We start from the raw sequence: 22,294 nt of genomic DNA, 5'->3' as shown, positions 1-22,294 counted from the left end.
TCCCAATCGAAAGGTTGTGAGTTCGAGTCCCGGGCTGGCAGGAATTGTGGGTGGGGGGAGAGCAAGTACAGTTCTCTATTCACCTTCAATACCACGACTGAGGAGCCCTTGAGCAAGGCATCAAACCCCCAACTGCGCCGCAGCATAAATGATGCCCACTGCTCCGGGTGTGTGCTCACAGTGTGTGTGTGTGTGTGTGTTCACTGCTCTGTGTGTGTGCATTTCGGATGGGTTAAATGCAGAGCACAAATTCCGAGTATGGGTCACCATACTTGGCTGAATGTCACTTCACTTTTTTTTTTTTCACTATATGTATGTATATTCAGTGATAAATTTGTATGTATAATTGTGTAAGTATCTAATTAAAAGTTTAAAGCAGAATGTTTTGTTTTAATGGGAAGCATCTCTGTTATAAATATAGAAATAAATGAATTAATTCAAATAAATTCAAACATAAATAAATTATTGCAGAAATGTTAAGGATGTCTCATGTCATTCTAAAACCCAACATAGGCTCATTGGAAATAAATACGTGCCTCTACCTGCATTTCTGCAAAACTCAAAAATGAACTTGTGCAGTTTCCTGTTGAAATGAACACTAGAGGCAGTAAAACTCCCACAACTTGTATTCCTTTTCACACAAAGTATGATTTGCAGGTCCACAGCTTCGTTTAATAAAAAGCCTAATTTTCACATAATTACTTGAAAAAATATTATGTTATGATTTCTAAACAATTTTAGCATGCTGTAAGATTTGAAAACTGATGCATTTGAAGCTTAGCGTCACATATTTAGCTTTATATGGATTTGTTTTCTAATCGATAGCTGACGCGATACATGATGAACAAAATATTCTGACTCCTATTAAACTTTTGTAAAAATGATAAAAAATGCTGAGAGTGACTGGCAACTATTGATTTTTTTTTTTAACGCTAGTATAGAGAGTTATATATTTTTATTGAAAAATTTTTTTTTGCCATTATTGCACACCTATGTGAGAGCAAATAAAAGCATTAATGAAATATAATGGTAATATATGTGAAACAAAAACATAACAGTTATATTCAGGATATGAAACATGCAGCTTTAGACCATAACATCAACACCTAAATGAGAAAGTGCATACAGGTTCAATTCATGAATAGCTTGAGTACTATTTTACAAGTTGACTAGTTACTTGTAGATTAAGTACTTCACTGGAAAAGAAAAGGGAAAAAAAAAGAAGTGTAAAATTTACAGTAAAATGCCGGAATTTTACCGTAAAAATACGGTAGCAACATTTTTGGTTTTACGGTTAATCACTGTAAATTATACATTCTTTTTCCATTTCCAAAAATGTTTTTTCACCACATATAGTAGGTTAACTTACCGTTAACCATTCAACAGGTTTTTACTGAAGCATTTTTACAGTCTTTTACCATTATATTTAATGTCATTTTTTACAGAGTGGCCAGCTTCAGTAGTGCACATCTCTGATGGAGATATGTGTGCACAAGAGGCAGACTGGGTGAGACATCTCCAGAGACGGAGGAGTGCAAGAACACATGCCTGAGACCAATTAAGAGGCGGGCAGCTTTACTCTTTAGGACAGCCTGCTGTAACCATACATACACTGCTCAATGTAGAGGAGCGATGCTGAATAATGCATCTTCGCCTGGTGGATGTGGACCAGCGTGTGTGTGTGTGTGTAAGAAAAGGAGAGCGAGCATGTGTGTGTGAGGAATCCCTCCCCCAGCCCCCAACCAGCCTGCCACATGAAGTCAGCGAGCGAGCGGAGAAGAGAGGAGAGAGCGAGGAGGAGAGGAGCAGGAGGGAGAATGTACCGAGAGAAGATCTGAGGAGGAGGAATATGAAGAGCATAGGAAGCGCAGCCCATCGATGGCAGCCATGCTGAGTCCAAAGATCAGACAGACCAGGAGAGGTACAGTACACCGCATCTGTGTTTCATCTGTCACACACCGAACCTGCTTCATCTCACAGCGTCTATGCTTCAGCTGCTTCCGCACATCACTGGATCTTCTCCAGTATGCCACTTAATATTTCTATTAATATATGGACAAGTATAAATATAATTGTTTTATATAGATAGATAGATAGATAAATATTAGTCATATATATATATATATATATATATATTAAAAAAATTCTTTTTTTTGTATGATTTTAAATGATATTTTGCTACTAATTTTATGTATATGCATACATAAGTTTCCCACTATATGTCAGCTTTTTATTGATTATGAAAAAATATAGTTTCAGTGTATATGTTTACATTCCAGCTGATGTAATTAAATTGTATTGACCTTATATTATAAATGAGAAAAGTATTTGCCAGATGTCCATATTTGGAAATAAACGCCCATAGTAGTCGAGGACTGATACACAGATGTCCGACTGATTATTCAGCTATTTACTCAATCAAAAGTCTGATTCTGCTAAACAGATAAATATGAATGTACAAACACTTAATAAGTCTTATCTCTTTACTCTCATTGTGTTATGGCTGACCATAAGATCAACCACAAGCATCTAGCGATGCATGTCACACACATTCTGCTATAATCTGCAGCACGCTGAGGCTTTTACACACAGAGCGCCGATCGTCCTTCATCAGCAGCCTGTAGCTCAGGCTCAGCTGAGATGTGAAATACAGGCAGAGCACAGGGTTTCATTCATCATGCATCAACTTGATGGATGCTGCCATGTTAATAAGCAAAGCTCAATGCATGTAAAAGGCTGAGTAATTCATCTCTTTATGTCCTCTCAAACCTGCCCTTCCCCCAGCAGCCTTATGCTACCTGCTGAGCATCACGGCATCTGCTGGGAGATGTTCAACCATGATCCATGCATTTATTTATTTCTCTCTGGAAAGCTTGATTCTCATTGGTCAGTCACAGCATTCTGCAGCACTCACATTTATTGTATAAAGAGTTTCTAGCTGTAAAACTGACCTTCCAGGTAACAGAGTTCTTGCTCAGATTAATATTTACAGTCATTTATTTGGCAGAAGACATGCACTATGCTGGATAATGTGCAGTCAGTCGGTCATTATCGCAAAATAAACCCTTCAGGGCAATTTGAGACCTCTCTGCTTAGTGGCAGGGTCTTACATCAACCTGAAGGGGTTTGTTCCGCGATATCGCCAGCTGACTGTACATTAGACCTTATTTATTTCCCAGTGGACATTACACCATATGCATGCATATTTTTTTTTTTTGCATCGAATGTATACATTTATTTAGTTCATGCATTCAACGGAAATTGAACCTAATCCGACTCTGATGTTGCTACAATGAGTCCTACAATTTTTAAAAATGTACATATCTAGAATAAAACAAATACTAGATATAGAGAAATACTAGATTTGTCTTATAACAAAATCAAACCAATTAATTTATGAAAAAGCATAATAAAACACTTTTTTGATGGATGGATGGATATTTTGCCATATATGTGTGTGTGTGTGTGTGTGTGTGTGTGTGTGTGTGTGTGTGTGTGTGTGTGTGTGATTTCAGAAATTACTAAATTATGAAAACTTCACAAAATTCAAAAGTAAAATGTAGTAAAAACAATCTACAAAACAAAAATGAGAATCAAAACCAATAAAATGAAAAATAAATAATATGTAATAATATGTACTATATGTAATATAGTTCATGTCTTAAAGTATGCAAACCCAATGCTCTAGGTTGTTTCTTGCTGTTGCTAATCGCGGTGGACTTTATCTAAGGTGCCAAATTTATATGCCACGATCATGGCTCCAGTACTGTCACTGTCATCATGCACAACTTGAAAACATTCTATCCAGTATATTTTAACTGCAACTTTAGAGACAAATATTCTCAGAGTTGGTCCTGTACGTGCCAAAACAGGCAGTTTTGGTGACCACATCCTAGAAACGCCCAATACAATGTGGGAAGGTATGAATCATCGTGTAGAGAGATTTGCAAACTGGGTGTCTGCACTCTGTTCCATTTGACTTCAGCACTGAAAATACTCAAAACTGAGTGCAGGGAAAACATTTCCATCATGGGCTCCACAAATGTACAGCTTTAAGGGAGTTTTAAAACACTCAATGTCTGCATTTCTGCTATAATAGTCACTATATATATATATATATATATAATGCCTCGCACAAGCAAACCAATTGTAGGTGCACTGGATAAAGAACACTGGACAAATTGGCCTGTTATCATTACGAACAGCATATTGAACTCACTATAAATGTGTTTATAAATGTGCTTCTACTTTGCATGTTTGGTAAGCCTGTGGAAAGTCAATTGACCAAAACACTGCTCATTAAAATATTTTTGTGATGATCCAAACTTAAGTAGTGTGCAGGATTTATATTTTATTAGTTTATACTGCAGAATACTCACACAAATAAAATGGAAAATTATTTGAGCAAATTGGTACCTACAGTGTTCACAAAAAATGTATAAAAAATAAACTTTAAAACTGAAACAAAGGCTGCAATAATCATCCCGCCAAGTCAGAATAAACATTTGATGAGTGAACCATGTTAGAAATTGAAACTTAATGTTTTCATTTGCCACTAGCAAGTTCATAGTTAGGGCTGCGGAATATGAATAACCTGTTTCAAGGTATATATCGCAGTTTAAAAAATAAATAAATCATGGTTTCTATTATACCGTTCCTGCACTATGAGCATTTTGTATTAATTTTTATTATTTTTTTCTAGCGATAGAAAGTCCCCTGGAACTTACACGATTATTTCAGCCGATCTCTATTCCGGAATTGCAACAAACTGCATTGCAATAATTTTCAAAAATGTAATTTGTGTGAAAATATTACAAAGTCTGCAAACAGCCATTATTAGAGGCCAGAGACGCTGAAGATGGACACAAAGAGGAGAAAAATATTATAGCAGACAGAGCACGGTTCGAGATTCGTTTAGTTGGTATTTTCTTTTCACCTTGCCTCTGGATAATCCATATTAAAGCAGTGTTTATAAGCGCAGCACTGCTTTGTTTACAGAAACCAAGAAAATCTGCTGTTCCATATGCGCCACCTGCTGGCAGAGAGTGAGTTGTGTCTCATTCAGCCCATCCTCTGTTTCTGTTACGTTTTTCTGTTAGTTTTAGAGCATTGGGAGGTCATTTGTAGTGCTTCATAGGAGTAGCACTAAATAGTTATTTTGCTGTATTTATCTTGTTTTAATACTGCAAACAAGATAACAACCTCTTAGCTCACAGTAATGGTTATATAAGTTACCATTCAAACCCATTTTCTATATTGAGAAAACATGGAATTTTAATTCCGGATCCGGACTGTTGCACTCTATATGAATTACAGACTTAAAGACCAGTCAGCAGTCCAGCTCACCAGTGGATTGGGAGTGAAACATAATACAATAATATAAATGAGAAGGACACATTGATTTCTTTTCTTTCTCTGAAAGCCACACATGCATTGATTTTGAGTCTGCAGCCCAGAGGCATAAGATGACTGAGGCATAGACAGACTCTTATAAATTATCAATGGTGACACAGATTGTTCATACAGTAGTCCAGATTTAAGCCTGCATGGCCTGTGTCAGAGCAAAATCAGGTGAATCAAACCAAAATCTTTTGGTCCATGAAAAAGTGGTCCTTGAACATCATAGCTACATGAAATGGCAGACTGCAGAAGCTTCTATATCAAGTGAGCCTCTGACTAAATTACACTGGAGATCCTATTAGAGCATGAGCACTCACTCCCTTTAGGAAAGAGATACTGGAGGATCCCACATTAATTTACCAGAGGGTAAGTGGTACAGACCAGAGAGGATGAATCGGAGCACACAAAGCAAGGCTTATAGCAGGGTTATTACAGAATGCTATAACTAATTCATTTTTACAACTTAAAATAAATGTTAACTGAAACAAAATTAAATATATGTGCATTTTATATCAACTAGTACAAATAATAGAAACTATATTGAAGCTCACTAGTGGATTGGGAGGGGAAAATAATTTAATATAATAAAATAAATAAGAAAAACACACTGAATTCCCTCTCTTTCTATGAAAGCAACACATTGATTTTGAGTCTAGAACCAAGAGGCATAACATGACTTATAAAAATGAAAGAAACACAACTAAATTACCAACATCTTGACTAAAAATAAATAGAAAATGGAAAATACAAAAATGTAAAATACTATTATTAAAAAATAAATAAAAAATAAATAAATAAAAACTATATCTCAATGACACTAAAATTATATTTGAATTATCAAGTATATCATTCATTGATTATTTAGTATAAATTACTGGCTCACAGGATAAACACAGCACCTATCACTAAGCTACAAGTTTTTGGTGAAGTTTCTTTCATCCGTGGAAAACAACAATTATTTTCTTTAAATCGCTTAGATAAATTTTTCCATGAGTTTATGCCATGAATGGAGAGTGAAGCTGTCAAGCTTCAAAAAAGACTCAAATGCACTGCCAAAGTCTCATAAAAAGTGGTTGGTATGACTCATGAAGTCTTCTGAAATCATACAATAGCCTACAGTTCTGCTTTTGTGTAAATTATGACAGTTTCCCCTCTGCTACTGTAAGTGCTTGTCATCCTTAAATGATGCATGACTACAAATGATGATGAAGATGATGATGATGTCTTTGATCACTGACATGTACGTCTCTTCTCATCACCTGCAGCCAGGTCCAAGAGCATGGTGATGGGAGAAGCACCACGTGGCTCACCGAGTCTCCAGGAGGGAGTGCTAAAGGCAGGCTGGCTGAAGAAGCAGAGGAGCATTATGAAGAACTGGCAGCTGCGCTGGTTTGTGCTGCGTGCTGACCACCTCTACTTCTACAAGGATGAAGAGGAGACCAAACCACAGGTATGTTCAGCTTTGAAGACGTACAGAAATATGGCTTTAAAAGGAATTTGCATCACTGCACTACTGAGAACGGTTGTCCTAAGGCTTCTACAGTACATCTAAAGTAGGGTACAACAGGGCTAAAGGCACGCCTTAAAGGGTTAGTTCACCCAAAAATGAAAATTAACCAGTGTTTTACTCACCCTCAAAGCATCCTACAGGTGTATATGACTTTCTTCTTTCGATGAGTTATATTAAAAATTGTTTTCTTAATATTTCAAACGTAATAAACACTTTTTTCGCACTGTTGGCAAAATGAGCTGTTTGATCTTCCAAAAAGAAACAACTCATTTTGGAATCGAATATATCAGTAAATGTGTTTTGTAATCACTAAAAAAATTATAATAATAACATCTAAAGGGTAATTAATTCAAAAGTCATATAAACTGAAAAAAATTGCACATTTAATAAATAATGAATAGTTCATAAATAGGCATTTCGATCAGTTCGCTTCCAACGACTCTACTTCAGTGTGGAAAGGGCTGAGAGCCATCACAAACTACAAGACACCATCTCCCTGCATTGAGGCAAATCAACGACTTGCTAATGACCTGAATAAGTTTTATTGTAGATTTGAAACCCCCAACACCCATTCTGACCATCTCCCTACACAACCGTTAACACTTCCTCCAATCCCCCTCTCCCCACCTCCTGATCTTCAACTCTGTGAAGATGATGTGCGCCAGGTCTTCAGGAAGAACAGAAGAAGAAAGGCACCAGGCCCAGATGGCGTTACACCAGCCTGTCTGAAAATCTGTGCTGACCAGCTGGCCCCCATCTTTTCACAATCTCTGGAGTTGTGTGAATTTCCATCCTGATTCAAACGCTCCACCATCATCCCCGTTCAAAAGAAACTCAAAATAACAGGACTTAACGACTACAGACCTGTGGCTCTAACGCCTTTGTCATGAAATCCTTTGAAAAGCTGGTTCTGGCTTATCTGAAGGACATCAATGGACTCTTACTGGACCCCCTGCAGTTTGCGTACCGAGCAAACAGGTCCGTGGATGATGCAGTTAACATGGGACTGCACTTCATCCTGCAACATCTGGACAAAACAGGGACTTATGTGAGGAGCCCTTGTTATGAGCCCAAGTCATTTGTTGGTTGTTTCCATTCTGTCCTCTTGTGTTCTCTTTGTGTATGATTGTTTCAGATGGGCGGTTCCTGGAGAGCTGCCCATCTTGGAGGCTGCGATTGGTTCTCCTCTTCACCTGACCTAGATATCCCGGACGAGCCCCCAATTTCTGTTACAACTGCTAGGGGTCAGCTGTAACAGGAAAAGGAAGAGAGTCTCACAACCAGAGAGATGTTGAATAACAATAATTTATTTACAAGTTGAGGCTTAGCGTCAGGGGCAGACAAGGCCAAAATAACAAACAAAAATCCTCTTTTTGTTAACACTCTACACTTCCTAAATCAAAATTAAAGAAAACAAAAGAAATAAAATACAGTTTCAACTTACCAAACTCCCTAAACCCAAAACATTTTGAATAGTGACATTTGTGGACTTTAGTTCGGCTTTCAACGCCATCATCCCAACAGCCCTCCAGACCAAACTGGCCCAGCTCTCTGTTCCTAGCTCTATCTGTCAGTGGATCACCAGCTTTCTGACAGATAGGCAACAGTTAGTGAGACTGGGGAAATTCATGTCAAACAGCTGCTCGACCAACACTGGTGCCCCTCAGGGATGTGTTCTCTCCCCTCTGCTCTTGGCAGCAGTGGAGTCATTAAGACTCCATCCTGGGAACCAACATCTCTCAGGACCTGAAGTAGGACATTCACATGGACTCCATTGTTAAAAAGGCCCAACAGCTGAGGAAGTTTAACCTGCCACAGGAGCTGCTGAAACAGTTCTACTCAGCCGTCATTGAGTCAGTCCTGTGTACTTCAATAACTGTAACTGGTTTGATTCAGCTACAAAATTAGACATGAGAAGACTACAGAGAACTGTTCGGACTGCTGAAAGGATTATTGGTGCTTCCCTGCCCACCCTTCAAGAACTGTACACATCCAGAGTGAGGAAAAGGGCATTTAGAAAATCACTCTGGATCCCTCACATCCAAGTTACCCCATCTTTAAACTTGTGCCATTTGGCCGGCGCTTCAGAGCCACAAATACCAGGACAGTCAGGCACAAGAACAGTTTCTTCCCCCAGGCAATCTACCTCATGAACAGTTGAATGCTCTCCAAAGCATACTTTCTAGATTCTAGACAGCACTTTATGTTAGAGCATTATGTGGCATAGAGCTATTAGTAAGTGTGAACTCTTCCATTTATGCCCAGTTGTGTCATATTTCCACCACAATCCGAGCCTGCATATTGCCTTTAGCAGGTTTCGACCATCTCATATTAAGCAATCAATAAAATCCAGCCTTGGTGAGTTCTTCAGATGAAAAGCATTTCTCACAGGAGATTGTCAATACTCATCTAAGCACCATTAATCGGTGCCCATGCAGCGCTGGCCAAGATGTGTGGGAAAATGTCAATCCCTCCCACTTTTTCTTGCCTTTAATCAATGGAATACAAAGTGGAAGGCCTGTGTAGGAAAATATCATATCAAATCACACGCTGAGATAAAAGGTGACAGTGGAGACTGGGCTGTATTGAGCATTATGTCACATGCATCATCATCTGGGGTATTCGATAGTTGTTCAGAAGTAGAGCTGGGACTGGATTTGTGAAAAGAATAAAATGAACTGCTACAGTTTCTGTTCAGTTCAACTGCTAGCTTATATATATATATACTTTTTAAAAACAAAACTTGAGAAGAATTTGAATTCCTGTAAAGAATGTTCTTAAAACTGATCATAAATAAAGTTCTTAAAGTTAAGACAACCTCCAACTTGACTTAAATCCACAAAGGATCTATTTAAAAAAAATAATTAGCTTGTTTTAAATTTTAGATTTTTTTTAGCAAATATGTGAGTGTCCATACACAGTAAAAAAAAAAACAATTGTAGTTATTATACAGTAATATGGAGGTAGCGCAAAAATAAAACAATAAATAAAATTAAATAAAAACGTGTGAGTTGGTTTTTTTAAGTTGATCAATGCAAAGACCATCTATACAATCAGATAATACCAAAGCTTGTCATTTTCTTCTTAAGTAAGAGGTAAGTAAAAATTTAAATATGAAATATTCTTTAACTTCCTAAACAATTTTTCAAGAATTGAGCATTCTTACAAACTTCTTGGAATTCATCCTAAGAAATCTCTTTATTTCTTTCTTAAGAAGATTTTTTTGAGATTCAGTCTGTTCAAAATATTTCAAAAAACAACAACCAATTAAAGGAAAGTGTCTTGAGTACTGCTAAACAGATTCAGCTCCCAAATCTTCATTGATTGGACTGTCCTGGTGAATAATCTCCGAACTTTATTCAGTTGACAGTTTATCTAATTGAAGGAGGCATTTCGAAATTGTGCAGTATGGCAAACAGCCAAATGTTCAAGCTTTTGATTGTACAATAGGCTCAAAATCCCTGGTAACACATTTCCAGAAGACTAGGAGACTTAATGCTGATTAAAGAATAATATCCAAGTTTACATGGTAATTAATTCTGATTGATTTAATAGGTCAGTAATGGTTATGTGATGCATTTCTAACTATTTGTCTGTGCAGGGCTGCATCTCACTGAAGGGCAGCCAAGTGAATGAACTGACAGCCAACACAGAAGAACCCGGCCGACAGCTTTTTGAGATTGTGCCAGGTGAGCAGATCTTCAAATCAAATCATCAAATCAATGTCCTGAACTGAAACCAGCATGCATGGCTTTTCAAATTGATTAGGCTTTCCAGAACACACTGATTAAAGATTTTGCAATAAAATTGTTTACTGACGCTGACTGTGTGTATATTTTATTTATGACAAGTAAAGAACATGAGTGTGACACCCACCAGGGCTTCCTTTTCTAAACAATAAAGTAAAGAAAACTGGAGTCAACATCCAAATCCATTCAGAGGTTACAAGATATTCAATTCTCTCTTTTGCACACAATATTGATATTCAAATGGTGAAAATCTATGAAAATACAGACCGAGTTTGCTCAAGCCAAAGACAGCAATGTCACTAAAAAGAAGAAAAATGCAGAATAAGAAAAAAATCTACCTGTGCAGATCCAGATTACAAATAATTTTTCCTGTGATTAGAGCAATTCGCTGAATAGTTTTTCATATAATTAATGAAAAATTCTGATGCATTTTTTGTAGACTGATCAAGAATAATTAAATATATAATAAATAAAATATCAGGATGCATCAGTGAATCAATTTTTCACCCCTAAAGTGCATCATAAACATTTAGATCACTGAATTTGGTGTTAGCCTAAGTATGCACCAAACACAATAAATAAAACAGCCAAACACACAAAGCATAGGACATTAGCATCAGTTTGCTACACCCAACAGCACTTTCTCATGTCAGATCAGTAAACACAGAGAAGAACCTTTAACCACAGTCTCCATCTGACCAACGCTTCAGCTCCTGTGAGTCAAACAAGCATATTAGCAAAGTCCCTTTTTCATGCAAAGCAAACAATAAAATATTAAAAAATCTGATTTCAGAGCTCCCTTGTGCTTCTCAGCTTTAAAACGAGTGCGGCATTTGTCTGCCGATGCCTGGCCTGTTGTTGATTGTGTCTCTGAAAATGAAGAAGTTCCACAAACAATGAAGAAATGGAAATATTTGATTAACCAGTGCACAGTCTCGAAACTGTATCAAGGAAAAACTGACATTTAGAAACATTCAAAGCCCCAAACTGAATAAAAATAATGCAAAATGGTGCAGATGTTGATATTTATATGGCCACAAAGATGAAATTCTGGTAGTATGTAATGCGAGATCTTCATAACAGTTTAACAGACTGCTTACATGAAATTATATAAATATCACTACAATAATAAGTCTGAGTATTATGGAATTAAATGATTAAATGCACTTAAATGCAATGCAATGCAATGATGATTGAGAGATGAGCAAAACAAAAACGTTCCTCAAAAGCCTGATGATCATATTTGAGAGTCACTGATTTTTTTCTAAAAATGCATGGATAATCAAGTAAAACTAAGCTGTTACAGTCCAGTAAGTGTTCATCTTCAAATAATAAAAACAATATCAAAGTTATCCTTATGTTCAGTTTATTAAGAAGATTGTGTACAACAGGAAAATAAAATCCAACAATGCCACCATTCATTGCAGGGACATAAATGACAAGCGCTGATACAAAAATGGGAAAAGCGTGGCATTGCTGGGAGATTTTCTCGCTTCTGTGTTTTCAAGGCATTGTCCTTTGCAGCCTCTGGATCTGCTAACCCATGCCTGCTATACGAAGTAGTGATATTTAGTGAGATTTCTGCTAGAGAGGAGGATTCCCCCAAGCATCGGGTCCTCTGAGTGAGCTGTTAGTTATCTTAAGGACCTTCTGTCAGTCTCCCGTGAGAAGTCCGTGGAAATGAGAGAAACAGAAGTCAAGTGGTGCTGCTTGAGCTGAACTGAGATATCAGAAGTATTTTCTACTCGCTGGTTTTCAGGGAAGTACAGTATGAACTTGAGATGTAAATGACAATGACTTAAGATTTGTTTCTGAAAGTGATGGTTTGAGGCAAACACATCTACAGCACGAATGCTGCGTTGTGTGGGAACTACTTGAGCTGTGTTTGGGTTAATGGCCAATCTGTTGGAGAACATTAGTACCGGCTCAATCCCTCGGTGCATCATGGGACAGGGCTGCTGTAAGCCATCGAGGCACAAACCAACCCTAAACCAAGGTAATACCTGGGTGTTCATGCACTTACATGCAGAAATCCAAGTGACAAGGATTTTCTAGAATTATGAAGATTTGTTACAATGTTGTTGGGGGCAATATAAATACATAAAAGCCTAGAAATGAAAGTGAAAGTGAAAGTGACGTGACATTCAGCCAAGTATGGTGACCCATACTCAGAATTTGTGCTCTGCATTTAACCCATCCGAAGTGCACACACACAGAGCAGTGAACACACACACACACTGTGAGCACACACCCGGAGCAGTGAACACACACACACACACTGTGAACACACACACAGAGCAGTGAACACACACACACACACTGTGAGCACACACCCGGAGCAGTGTTCATCATTTATGCTGCGGCGCCCGGGGAGCAGTTGGGGGTTCGATGCCTTGCTCAAGGGCACCTAAGTCGTGGTATTGAAGGTGAATAGAGAACTGTACATGCACTCCCCCCACTCAGTAACGTTTATGCAATGTTATTTTTATTTGTAATATTGCTAATCAAGATGATGTCTGAGACACCCTCCGCATGTCATTTTCAAGTGTTCAAAATTAGTAAATAATAAAACCGGACATAGAAGCTTGTTAGATATATGATAAATAAGATGGATGCACTTGTTAGTACAGTTGTGGCCAAAAGTTTTGAGAATTACATAAGTATTAGTTTTCAAAAAGTTTGCTGCTAAACTGCTTTTAGATCTTTGTTTCAGTTGTTTCTGTGATGTACTGAAATATAATTACAAGCACTTCATACGTTTCAAAGGCTTTTATCGACAATTACATGACATTTATGCAAAGAGTCAGTATTTGCAGTGTTGGCCCTTCTTTTTCAGGACCTCTGCAATTCGACTGGGCATGCTCTCAATCAACTTCTGGGCCAAATCCTGACTGATAGCAACACATTCTTTCATAATCACTTCTTGGAGTTTGTCAGAATTAGTGGGTTTTTGTTTGTCCACCCGCCTCTTGAGGATTGACCACAAGTTCTCAATGGGATTAAGATCTGGGGAGTTTCCAGGCCATGGACCCAAAATTTCAACATTCTGGTCCCCGAGCCACTTAGTTATAACTTTTGCCTTATGGCACGGTGCTCCATCGTGCTGGAAAATGCAATGTTCTTCACCAAACTGTTGTTGGATTATTGGAAGAAGTTGCTGTTGGGGGGTGTTTTGGTACCATTCTTTATTCATGGCTGTGTTTTTGGGCAGAATTGTGAGTGAGCCCACTCCCTTGGATGAGAAGCAACCCCACACATGAATGGTGTCAGGATGCTTTACTGTTGGCATGACACAGGACTGATGGTAGTGCTCACCTTTTCTTCTCTGGACAAGCCTTTTTCCAGATGCCCCAAACAATCGGAAAGGGGCTTCATCTGAGAATATGACTTTGCCCCAGTCCTCAGCAGTCCATTCACTATACTTTCTGCAGAAGATCAATCTGTCCCTGATGTTTTTTTTTGGAGAGAAGTGGCTTCTTTGCTGCCCTTCTTGACACCAGGCCATCTTCCAGAAGTCTTGTCCTCACTGTGCGTGCAGATGCGCTCACACCTGCCTGCTGCCGTTCCTGAGCAAGCTCTGCACTGGTGGCACTCCGATCCCGCAGCTCAATCCTCTTTAGGAGACCATCCTGGCGCTTGCTGGACTTTCTTGGATGCCCTGAAGCCTTCTTTACAAGAATTGAACCTCTTTCCTTGAAGTTCTTGATGATCCTATAAATTGTTGATTTAGGTGCAATCTTAGTATCCACAATATCCTTGCCTGTGAAGCCATTTTTATGCAACGCAATGATGGCTGCGCGCGTTTCTTTGCAGGTCACCATGGTTAACAATGGAAGAACAATGATTTCAAGCATCACCCTCCTTTTAACATGTCAAGTCTGCCATTCTAACCCAATCAGCCTGACATAATGATGTCCAGCCTTGTGCTCGTCAACATTCTCACCTGAGTTAACAAGACGATTACTGAAATGATCTCAGCAGGTCCTTTAATGACAGCAATCAAATGCAGTGGAAAGGTTTTTTTGGGATTAAGTTAATTTTCATGGCAAAGAAGGACTATGCAATTCATCTGATCACTCTTCATAACATTCTGGAGTATATGCAAATTGCTATTATAAAAACTTAAGCAGCAACTTTTCCAATTTCCAATATTTATGTAATTCTCAAAACTTTTGGCCACGACTGTACTTTTGTAACTAGATATATAAATACCTGCAAGCTAAAATAAATATCTAAATAATTAGAATCAGAAGAATTAGAATAGAGCTACATGTTGTTGGCAGCAACATTCTTTTAAAATATCATATCTATGGTAATATAAAATTCATAAAATAACTTCTGTACAAATTGTGATTTAAAGAACTTTACATTTCAAATAATAAAAGTTTTGACAAAAACAAAGTTTATAAAATGATAAACATTGGTCTGAACAAAAACAACAGACGAGGTGGAAAAACTTATGGAAAAGCAGAAATACAGTAGTTAGCCCTTACACAAAACACTATGCATTATATGGATATATGTATATATATGGCCTTGATTTTGCCAAGACATGTTCCTGGATCAACATTATTGTCCAAATAAACTTAACCCAAAACCTAACCCTACCCGTAATGTATTCCTAAAATCAGTGTGAAATGATCAACAAGGGTGAAGAAGCACCTAACCATGGTTTTAAGCCTAAAACAGATATTTCCTGAAAAGTTATCCCTCAATTCTGATTGGTTGATTGGAATGTTGTTCCGGGAACATGTTGTACTTGTGAAATCACGCTCAACGACCTTCTTCAGTCCAGTCTTCAGTCGTGCAAAGTCCCAGGAACGCACACAACCACTGCCAAATTCATAGATAAAACAGATGAAACACAATAGCATGATGAGCACATAATTGTGTATCTGTAAAATCCTGCACTCAATCTGTTGTTCTTTCACCACAAGCCCTTTTTTTTTTCTTCTTCTTGTTTTCTGTCTCAGCTGGTGAGAAAGACAAGGCTGCGATGAGCCATGAGTCTTATCTACTCATGGCCAACTCCCAGAGTGACATGGACGACTGGGTGAAGGCCATCAGACGGGTCATTTGGGCTCCTTTTGGAGGAGGTAAATCCACCAAATTAAAATGCATATACCCATAGTCATTACTTCTCTCCTCCACTGAATGTATCATATACAGTATGTTCACATGATATCACCAGTGTTGTCAGCGGTCTACGCTCACAAAAATATCACTGAGCAGAGTATGCCTCACTATCCACAGATTCAATTACAAAGTCATGTTATTAATAGAAAGTTCAAACAAGCAATGTAAAGCAAGAGTAAAGCACCACTCCCATTAGCAGCTAGAACTGTACAAGCCCTGCTGACGTTATCTTTAGATGAATTATAACACCAAAGAGATTTTCTTACCGTGGTCATGAAAGCGACGCCAACTGACGCCAGAAGATTCAATCTACTGGATTTTTTTAGAGACTACTTTTCGGTTAAGTTTGGGTTGACTTTATTAAGAAAACTTGGCCTAAGACATCATCTAAGGACTGTGTCCACATCAAAACATTCTCTGATTGTGGTCTTCTAGTCATTAGTATTTAAAACGCTCAAATTTCTGCCACAAACAAGATTCGCACCTGGATGAGAAACATGCGCTGACAGGAGATCAATGGAAAGAGAATATGCTTGTATAAAACGATTGAAATACTTGGATGTCCACTGTAAGTGTGAATCTTCCCGCTGCTGCACTGTCGTTTGGAGTAAAGCTGGCCGTCAGAAACGTAAGGGTAATTTTGTATAATTAAATATATAATGAAACAACTTCTGTTCACAACAGTGGTGAATTTTAAGTAAATGTTTAAGTAAATTTCAGCTTATAAGTTGTAGCATTGACATTGTACATATACAGGTGCATCTAAAAAAATTCAAAAAGTGAAACTTTCATATATTCCAGATTCATTACATGTAGAGTAACAAAATAAGTAAAGTAAATAACCACCTTTCCTTAGTGTGAAGAACAGTTTATTAATCTAAAGAATATTTTCATATGCAATGAAAGAGTCCATGAATGTTCTTCATGGAACCGTAGAGGTTAACATTTATTGTTTTAAGAATGTAGAGTAAATATCAAAGGCAAATCTCTATGGTAATGATCAAATAGTATTATCACTGTACTGTACTTTTAAAAAACATTTTTTTGACTGATATAAGCTGTTTGGTCTCTACAGGCATATTTGGCCAGCGTTTGGAGGACACTGCACAATTTGAAAGTAAGTTTGGTCCTCGTCTCGCCCCTCTCTTCGTGGAGCAGTGTGTGGATTTCATCAGGGAACAGGGTCTCGATGAAGAAGGCTTGTTCCGGATGCCAGGACAAGCCAACCTCGTGAAGGAGCTTCAGGAGGCCTTTGACTGTGGAGATAAACCTCAGTTTGACAGGTACACGACTACTCCGAGCACACACGTGGATCACTAAACCCTTACCAACCCTTCATGCTAACCCTATAATTGTGATTTCTAGTAACACGGATGTCCACACCGTGTCTTCCCTGCTGAAGCTGTATCTCAGGGAGCTTCCCGAGCCCGTCGTTCCCTTCTGCAAGTATGAGGACTTCCTCACGTGTGCTCAGCTCCTGGCCAGAGACGAGGAGGAGGTTAGTGACTGCACCGAATCTGAACAGCAGTGTACAGAAGAACAGCTAAAGAAACACTTCTGGTCAAACATGCTTCTTTACAAATGGTGCTTAATCTTTAATATAAGATAAACCATTGATATTTCCACTTGAATTTGATCCACGAGACATTTTGATCGCTTCAATGACTTCATGTTTCCACAGGGAATACAAGAATTAGGGAAGCTAGTGAAGACCCTTCCAGCTGCCAATTACAACCTTCTGAAATATATATGCAAGTATGTCCAACATGATCATTTCAGACACAGTCAGGGGTGTGCATGCTTCGCTGCTGAAAGTGAGCTCTGTCTTTGTAGATTTCTGGATGAGGTGCAGTCTCACTCAAATGAAAATAAAATGGGTGTGCAGAACCTGGCCACCGTGTTTGGACCAAATATCCTCCGTCCCAACAAGGAGGATCCAGTAGCTATGATGGAAGGTAAACACTTATATTGTTGAATTTCCATTGAACACTTTAAAACTAGACAGCTGCAGGACGAGCTGTGCCAAATGTAGCCTAAATTTCTGGCATAAAGGCAATTATAATCTACACACTATTAAATATTTTAGAATGTACAGCAAGATACAGTTCCTTGATATTATTTACACATTTAAATATACAAATTATTTTATTTCATGATTATGTATGTTTCTAAATTTGGAGGCTTCTTTTTGGATTAAAAAATAAAAAATAAATCCAGGATATTTTTTACATCTGAAATGTGCTGCGACTTGTTTTCCAAAGACAATTAAATTAATGTCAAGCATACCAAATTTATTTTATTTCATGTCAAATATGTTAGAAATCAGTTGTACACCGAAATTGTATAAGCATTTACAAAGAAATGGCAAGTACAACACTAAATTAATCGTGAAATTTTTTATAAGTAGCAGGACTGAAACAAGTAAAGATACTGAATTATCTTGTAAAGATACTCCAAATCATTTTTGTTTTATTTAGAACTTCAAAAAATTGTTTTTACAGTGCATTTTACATTATTTCTAAATGTAATAATACAATTTCACCTATAAACCAATGCAACGTTTTTCCTCTCAACAATGGAGTTTTGACCCAATGCAACTTTTTGTCTGGAAAATGTGTAAACATTATAATGTGCAACGTCTGGGTTATGTATGTAACCCTCGTTCCCTGATGAAGACGTTTTGTCGTGATGACATTAGGGGTCCTGGGAGCCCGTATAAATTGCTAATGAAAATTGCTAGTGGATCTTGCATGTTCAGCCACTCCCCGTGCATGCAGGTATAAGAGGCGTTTTATGCTGGTTTTGCTCAGGTTTTACTCTGAGGAGCTGAGAACATGTCCCTGGCAACCAGCGATGATTTGAGGTTGTGGCATGGGGACATTACGTCTCCATTCCCTTCATCGGGGAACAAGACGTTACCTTTCTGTCGTGACAACATAGGGGTCTATGGAAAGCGCAAAAACCTGAATCCTGTGTGTGTGTGTGTGTGTTTATAGGCACCTCCCTTGTTCAGCATCTCATGACGCTGCTCATCAGCAATCACGAGCACCTGTACACTGAGAAACACTCAGAAACATCACAGAACCAGACGGAGCTCAGGGACCAAAACCAGCAACTTCAGCAGTCCAACCTGGTGGACTGGATCTCTGAGGAGGATCTCCACACCTCGCCTCAGGGAAAGGGAGAGACAGCCGTCAGCCCTAGTAAGCAGACCAAGACGCTTCCAGGATGGAAGCACACCTTCAGAGGCTCCGCGGTGGACGGTGGGAACTGGTTAATGAACGGTCTGTCCTCACTGAGGGGACACCGCCGAACCTCGTCTGGCGAACGCTCCAGGGACTCGGGCTCCTCTCAGAGACTGTCTTCTTATGACAACGTCACGTCTTCATCGAGTCTGAGTGTGGACAGCATGCCGTGGTCCAGCTCGTCCTGTGAGATCTCCGTCACAGACTCGAGCGAGCCGCTGGGGACAGAAGACAGACGGAGCGAAGAGGAAGTCAAGCCTGAGGAACAGCAGGAGGATGCTGAGGAGAAGCGTGCGAGCGGATTGTTCTGTAGTGGCACTGGAAGCATCACACCGGTCATTAGAGTTGTAGATGAAGACGGAGATGCAGAAGAAAGCCCTTCGTCTCTGCTCAGCGTCGTGGCAGAACTGAAAGAAGAGCTGAGGAAGCAGAAACAGACTTATGAATCTAGAATTGAAAAGTAAGGCGGTTGTTTTTTTTTTTACTAAGGGCGGCTGGAATTCTTTAAAAATGCCACCTATATTAAAGGGGTCATGTGGCGATGCTAAAAATTGCATTATGTTGTGTATTTGGTGTAATGTGTTGACACAGTTTAAGGTTAAAAAAACACTAAATTATTTTCCACATACCGTACTTTATTGTCGCTCCTCTCTGCCCTGTCTTTCTGAAACGCACTGATTTCTACAAAGCTCATCAGTCTGAAAAGCGAGGTGTGCTCTGATTGGCCAGCTATCCAGTGGCCAAATACCTCAAGCATGTGACGGAAATGTTACCATATTTGGAAACACACAGCATCCCCATGACAACAATACTACAGCGAGAATAAAGCGTTATGCAAATCTTCCCACACAGTGATGTAGACATGAGGGGGCGTGTCTAAACGAGATGTTTTAGGAGGGTGTGGACAAGGCAACTTTTATAAAGAATATCTCTATGTGTTTGAAACTTTAGTGTTTGCTACTTTATGGATCGGATCTTATCTTTGCACAAACAGCTTGTAACACAACGAACACAACGGAAAACTTGAAATTGGGTAGGACTATTGTTTCTTTGAGTAGAGGTCAGGTAAATTTGTGTTTCATAGAAATATAAAAAATTATCTGTATTTTAGCATAATTTGTACTAAAAATATTAATATAATAAGTGGCAGTGCACAAAAAAAAAAAAAAAATCATAATTTATTTCAAATCAAGTTGTTCCAAACCAATATGTTTACTTCTTCTGCTGAACACAAAATAAGATATTTTGAAGAATGTTGCATGTACATAATTTAATGTTGAAATACTAATTTATACTATGTAGGGAAAAAATGTAAGCAACATATTATTAGGACAACATTTTGTGATTTTAATTTGAATCAAACACGGGATTTTCTCTCCCAAAACCTTAGAAAATAAAATTGGGGAAAAAAAATTATTATTATTATTTTTATTTTTATTATAATTTGGGGGTCCTCCGAAAAATCACAGAAAAACTCTGTTAACAATTGTAAAATAAATATTGTTTTGAAATGAATCCTGTCTGAGGCTCTCTAGAATTAATTTATTGGCAGAATTCGTACTTTCAAAAACTTATTTTTAATGATGGATCAGGGTTAGGGGTTAATTGTTGAATCCTTACAATAACTGAATCTGAAATTGTTTTATGTTTAGCATAATTGGCATTAAAAATCGAAACAAGGTAACATCATTCATAAAATATATAATTTATAAACATTAATTTCATGAATAAAGATCCATTTTTACTGTGTGAGAAAACGTCCTATTAGGAAGACAAAATGTACTTGAGATTTTGATTGAAATTAAAAAACAGCATTTTTCCCACAAGAGTTGGGAAAAATATTACAGAATTTTTTTTTTTTTTTCTGTAATATTTTTCTCAACTCTTGTGGGAAAAATGCTGTTTTTTAATTTCAATCAAAATCTCATTTTATATATTTTATATATATATATATATATATATATATATATATATATATATATATATATATCATTATTGTTTTTTTTTTCACTTTTTTTTTCACTTTTTATTTATTTTTTTTATTTAGGTGTCCTCTGAAACATTATCATCCATTAATAATTCCTTTTTCAAACAGTGTAGTTTTGGAAAATGTCTTTAAATTAAAATTTAAGTTCAAAATTGTATTTTCTTTTTTTTTTACATAATTTTTTCTCTCTCCAACTGCGGCCCCTCAGGATCCCATAAGCCCAGTCTGAAAAAAAGTACCTGTGCCTTGTGATATATCTGTGTTGTCCACTCACTCACACACTCACACATCTGTGTTCATCTCTGCAGGCTGCAAGAGTCGAGTTCAGCCCTGTGGTCACAGATAGAGAGACTCGAGCAAGAGATGGAACAGGAGAGAAAAAGAAAAGTAATGCTTGAGATCAAACTGAGAAACTCTGAACGTGCTCGTGAGGACGCAGAGAGCCGCAATCACCTCCTTGAGAAGGAGATGGAAGACTTCTTCTCCACGTTGGGGGATCTGGCTCTTGGAAGCCGGACAAGTGACATTTAACGCAAAAAATAAACACACCCAAAGACATGAGGACCAGAGCACTCGGGCGTCTCCGTAAATCATGTGGACAATTTTAAGTATGCAAAATATAGTGTTCATTAAATCATTTAAAAGGCCTTCCACTATCACACTAAATCTACTGGTTACTTTTCCCAAGAAGATTGTTCCCATCGTTTCAGCAGTGTAGCATTTACTAAAGCCATTTTACTCTTGACATTTTAAAGGCGATTTCTTTCCGGAAGCTTCAGGTGACAGAAACAAATGGAACGTCTGGATCTTGTCCTGAAATCAGTTCAGATGAATCTTTTGCATGTTCAGGGTTCCCAGTCTGAATGATAATAATGACGATTAGAGCAGAGTCATTGGCTTTGGCACATAAATGAGCTGAACATTTACTCCAAGGTCATCTAGTTTGTTTCTTCATCAGATTTGGAGAAATGTAGCATTGCATCACTTGCTCTGCAGTGAATGGGTGCCGTCAGAATGAGAGTCCAAACAGCTGATAAAAAGTAATTTTAAATTTAGACAATCACTTCATGGTCAAAATATAGGTCCATAATCCATAATAACGCTTCTTCCAGTGGAAAGTCCATCTCCTGTTGGATATGTTAAGAGCTGTTTTAGACTTTCTTTGTCTTGTAAACAGTTGCAGATTGCAGATTTTTCTCCTAACTCAGAATAAACTTTTTCACTGGAGGAAGCATTATTATATATTATTATTTTAGCCAGAAGCAAT

At 38.0% G+C, this 22,294-nt stretch overlaps 1 protein-coding gene across 1 annotated transcript; it reads left to right on the top strand.

Moving 5' to 3' along the window:
* The first annotated feature begins 1,594 nt into the window (after positions 1–1,594).
* LOC132122568 (rho GTPase-activating protein 22-like) lies at positions 1,595–21,895 on the top strand. Its single transcript, XM_059532945.1, has 10 exons — positions 1,595–1,921; positions 6,666–6,850; positions 10,512–10,599; positions 15,633–15,755; positions 16,871–17,078; positions 17,161–17,293; positions 17,477–17,550; positions 17,629–17,750; positions 18,792–19,500; positions 21,336–21,895. The coding sequence occupies exons 1-10, from the start codon at positions 1,879–1,881 to the stop codon at positions 21,556–21,558; spliced, it is 1,908 nt and encodes a 635-aa protein (XP_059388928.1). The 5' UTR covers positions 1,595–1,878; the 3' UTR covers positions 21,559–21,895.
* Positions 21,896–22,294: the final 399 nt, after the last annotated feature.

Source organism: Carassius carassius, chromosome 40 (assembly GCF_963082965.1).
Source record: "Carassius carassius chromosome 40, fCarCar2.1, whole genome shotgun sequence".
NCBI classification, from domain to species: domain Eukaryota; kingdom Metazoa; phylum Chordata; class Actinopteri; order Cypriniformes; family Cyprinidae; genus Carassius; species Carassius carassius.
This window is presented reverse-complemented; position numbering and strand designations above follow the sequence as displayed.

What these genes read in the sequence shown, in the direction of transcription:
- LOC132122568 (XM_059532945.1), top strand. Translation starts at nt 1,879, where the DNA reads ATGGCAGCCATGCTGAGTCCAAAGATCAGACAGACCAGGAGAG. An exon ending in GATCAGACAGACCAGGAGAG is followed by an intron (nt 1,922 to 6,665) that starts GTACAGTACACC and finishes CATCACCTGCAG; the next exon opens with CCAGGTCCAAGAGCATGGTG. An exon ending in TCCAGTAGCTATGATGGAAG is followed by an intron (nt 17,751 to 18,791) that starts GTAAACACTTAT and finishes GTGTGTTTATAG; the next exon opens with GCACCTCCCTTGTTCAGCAT.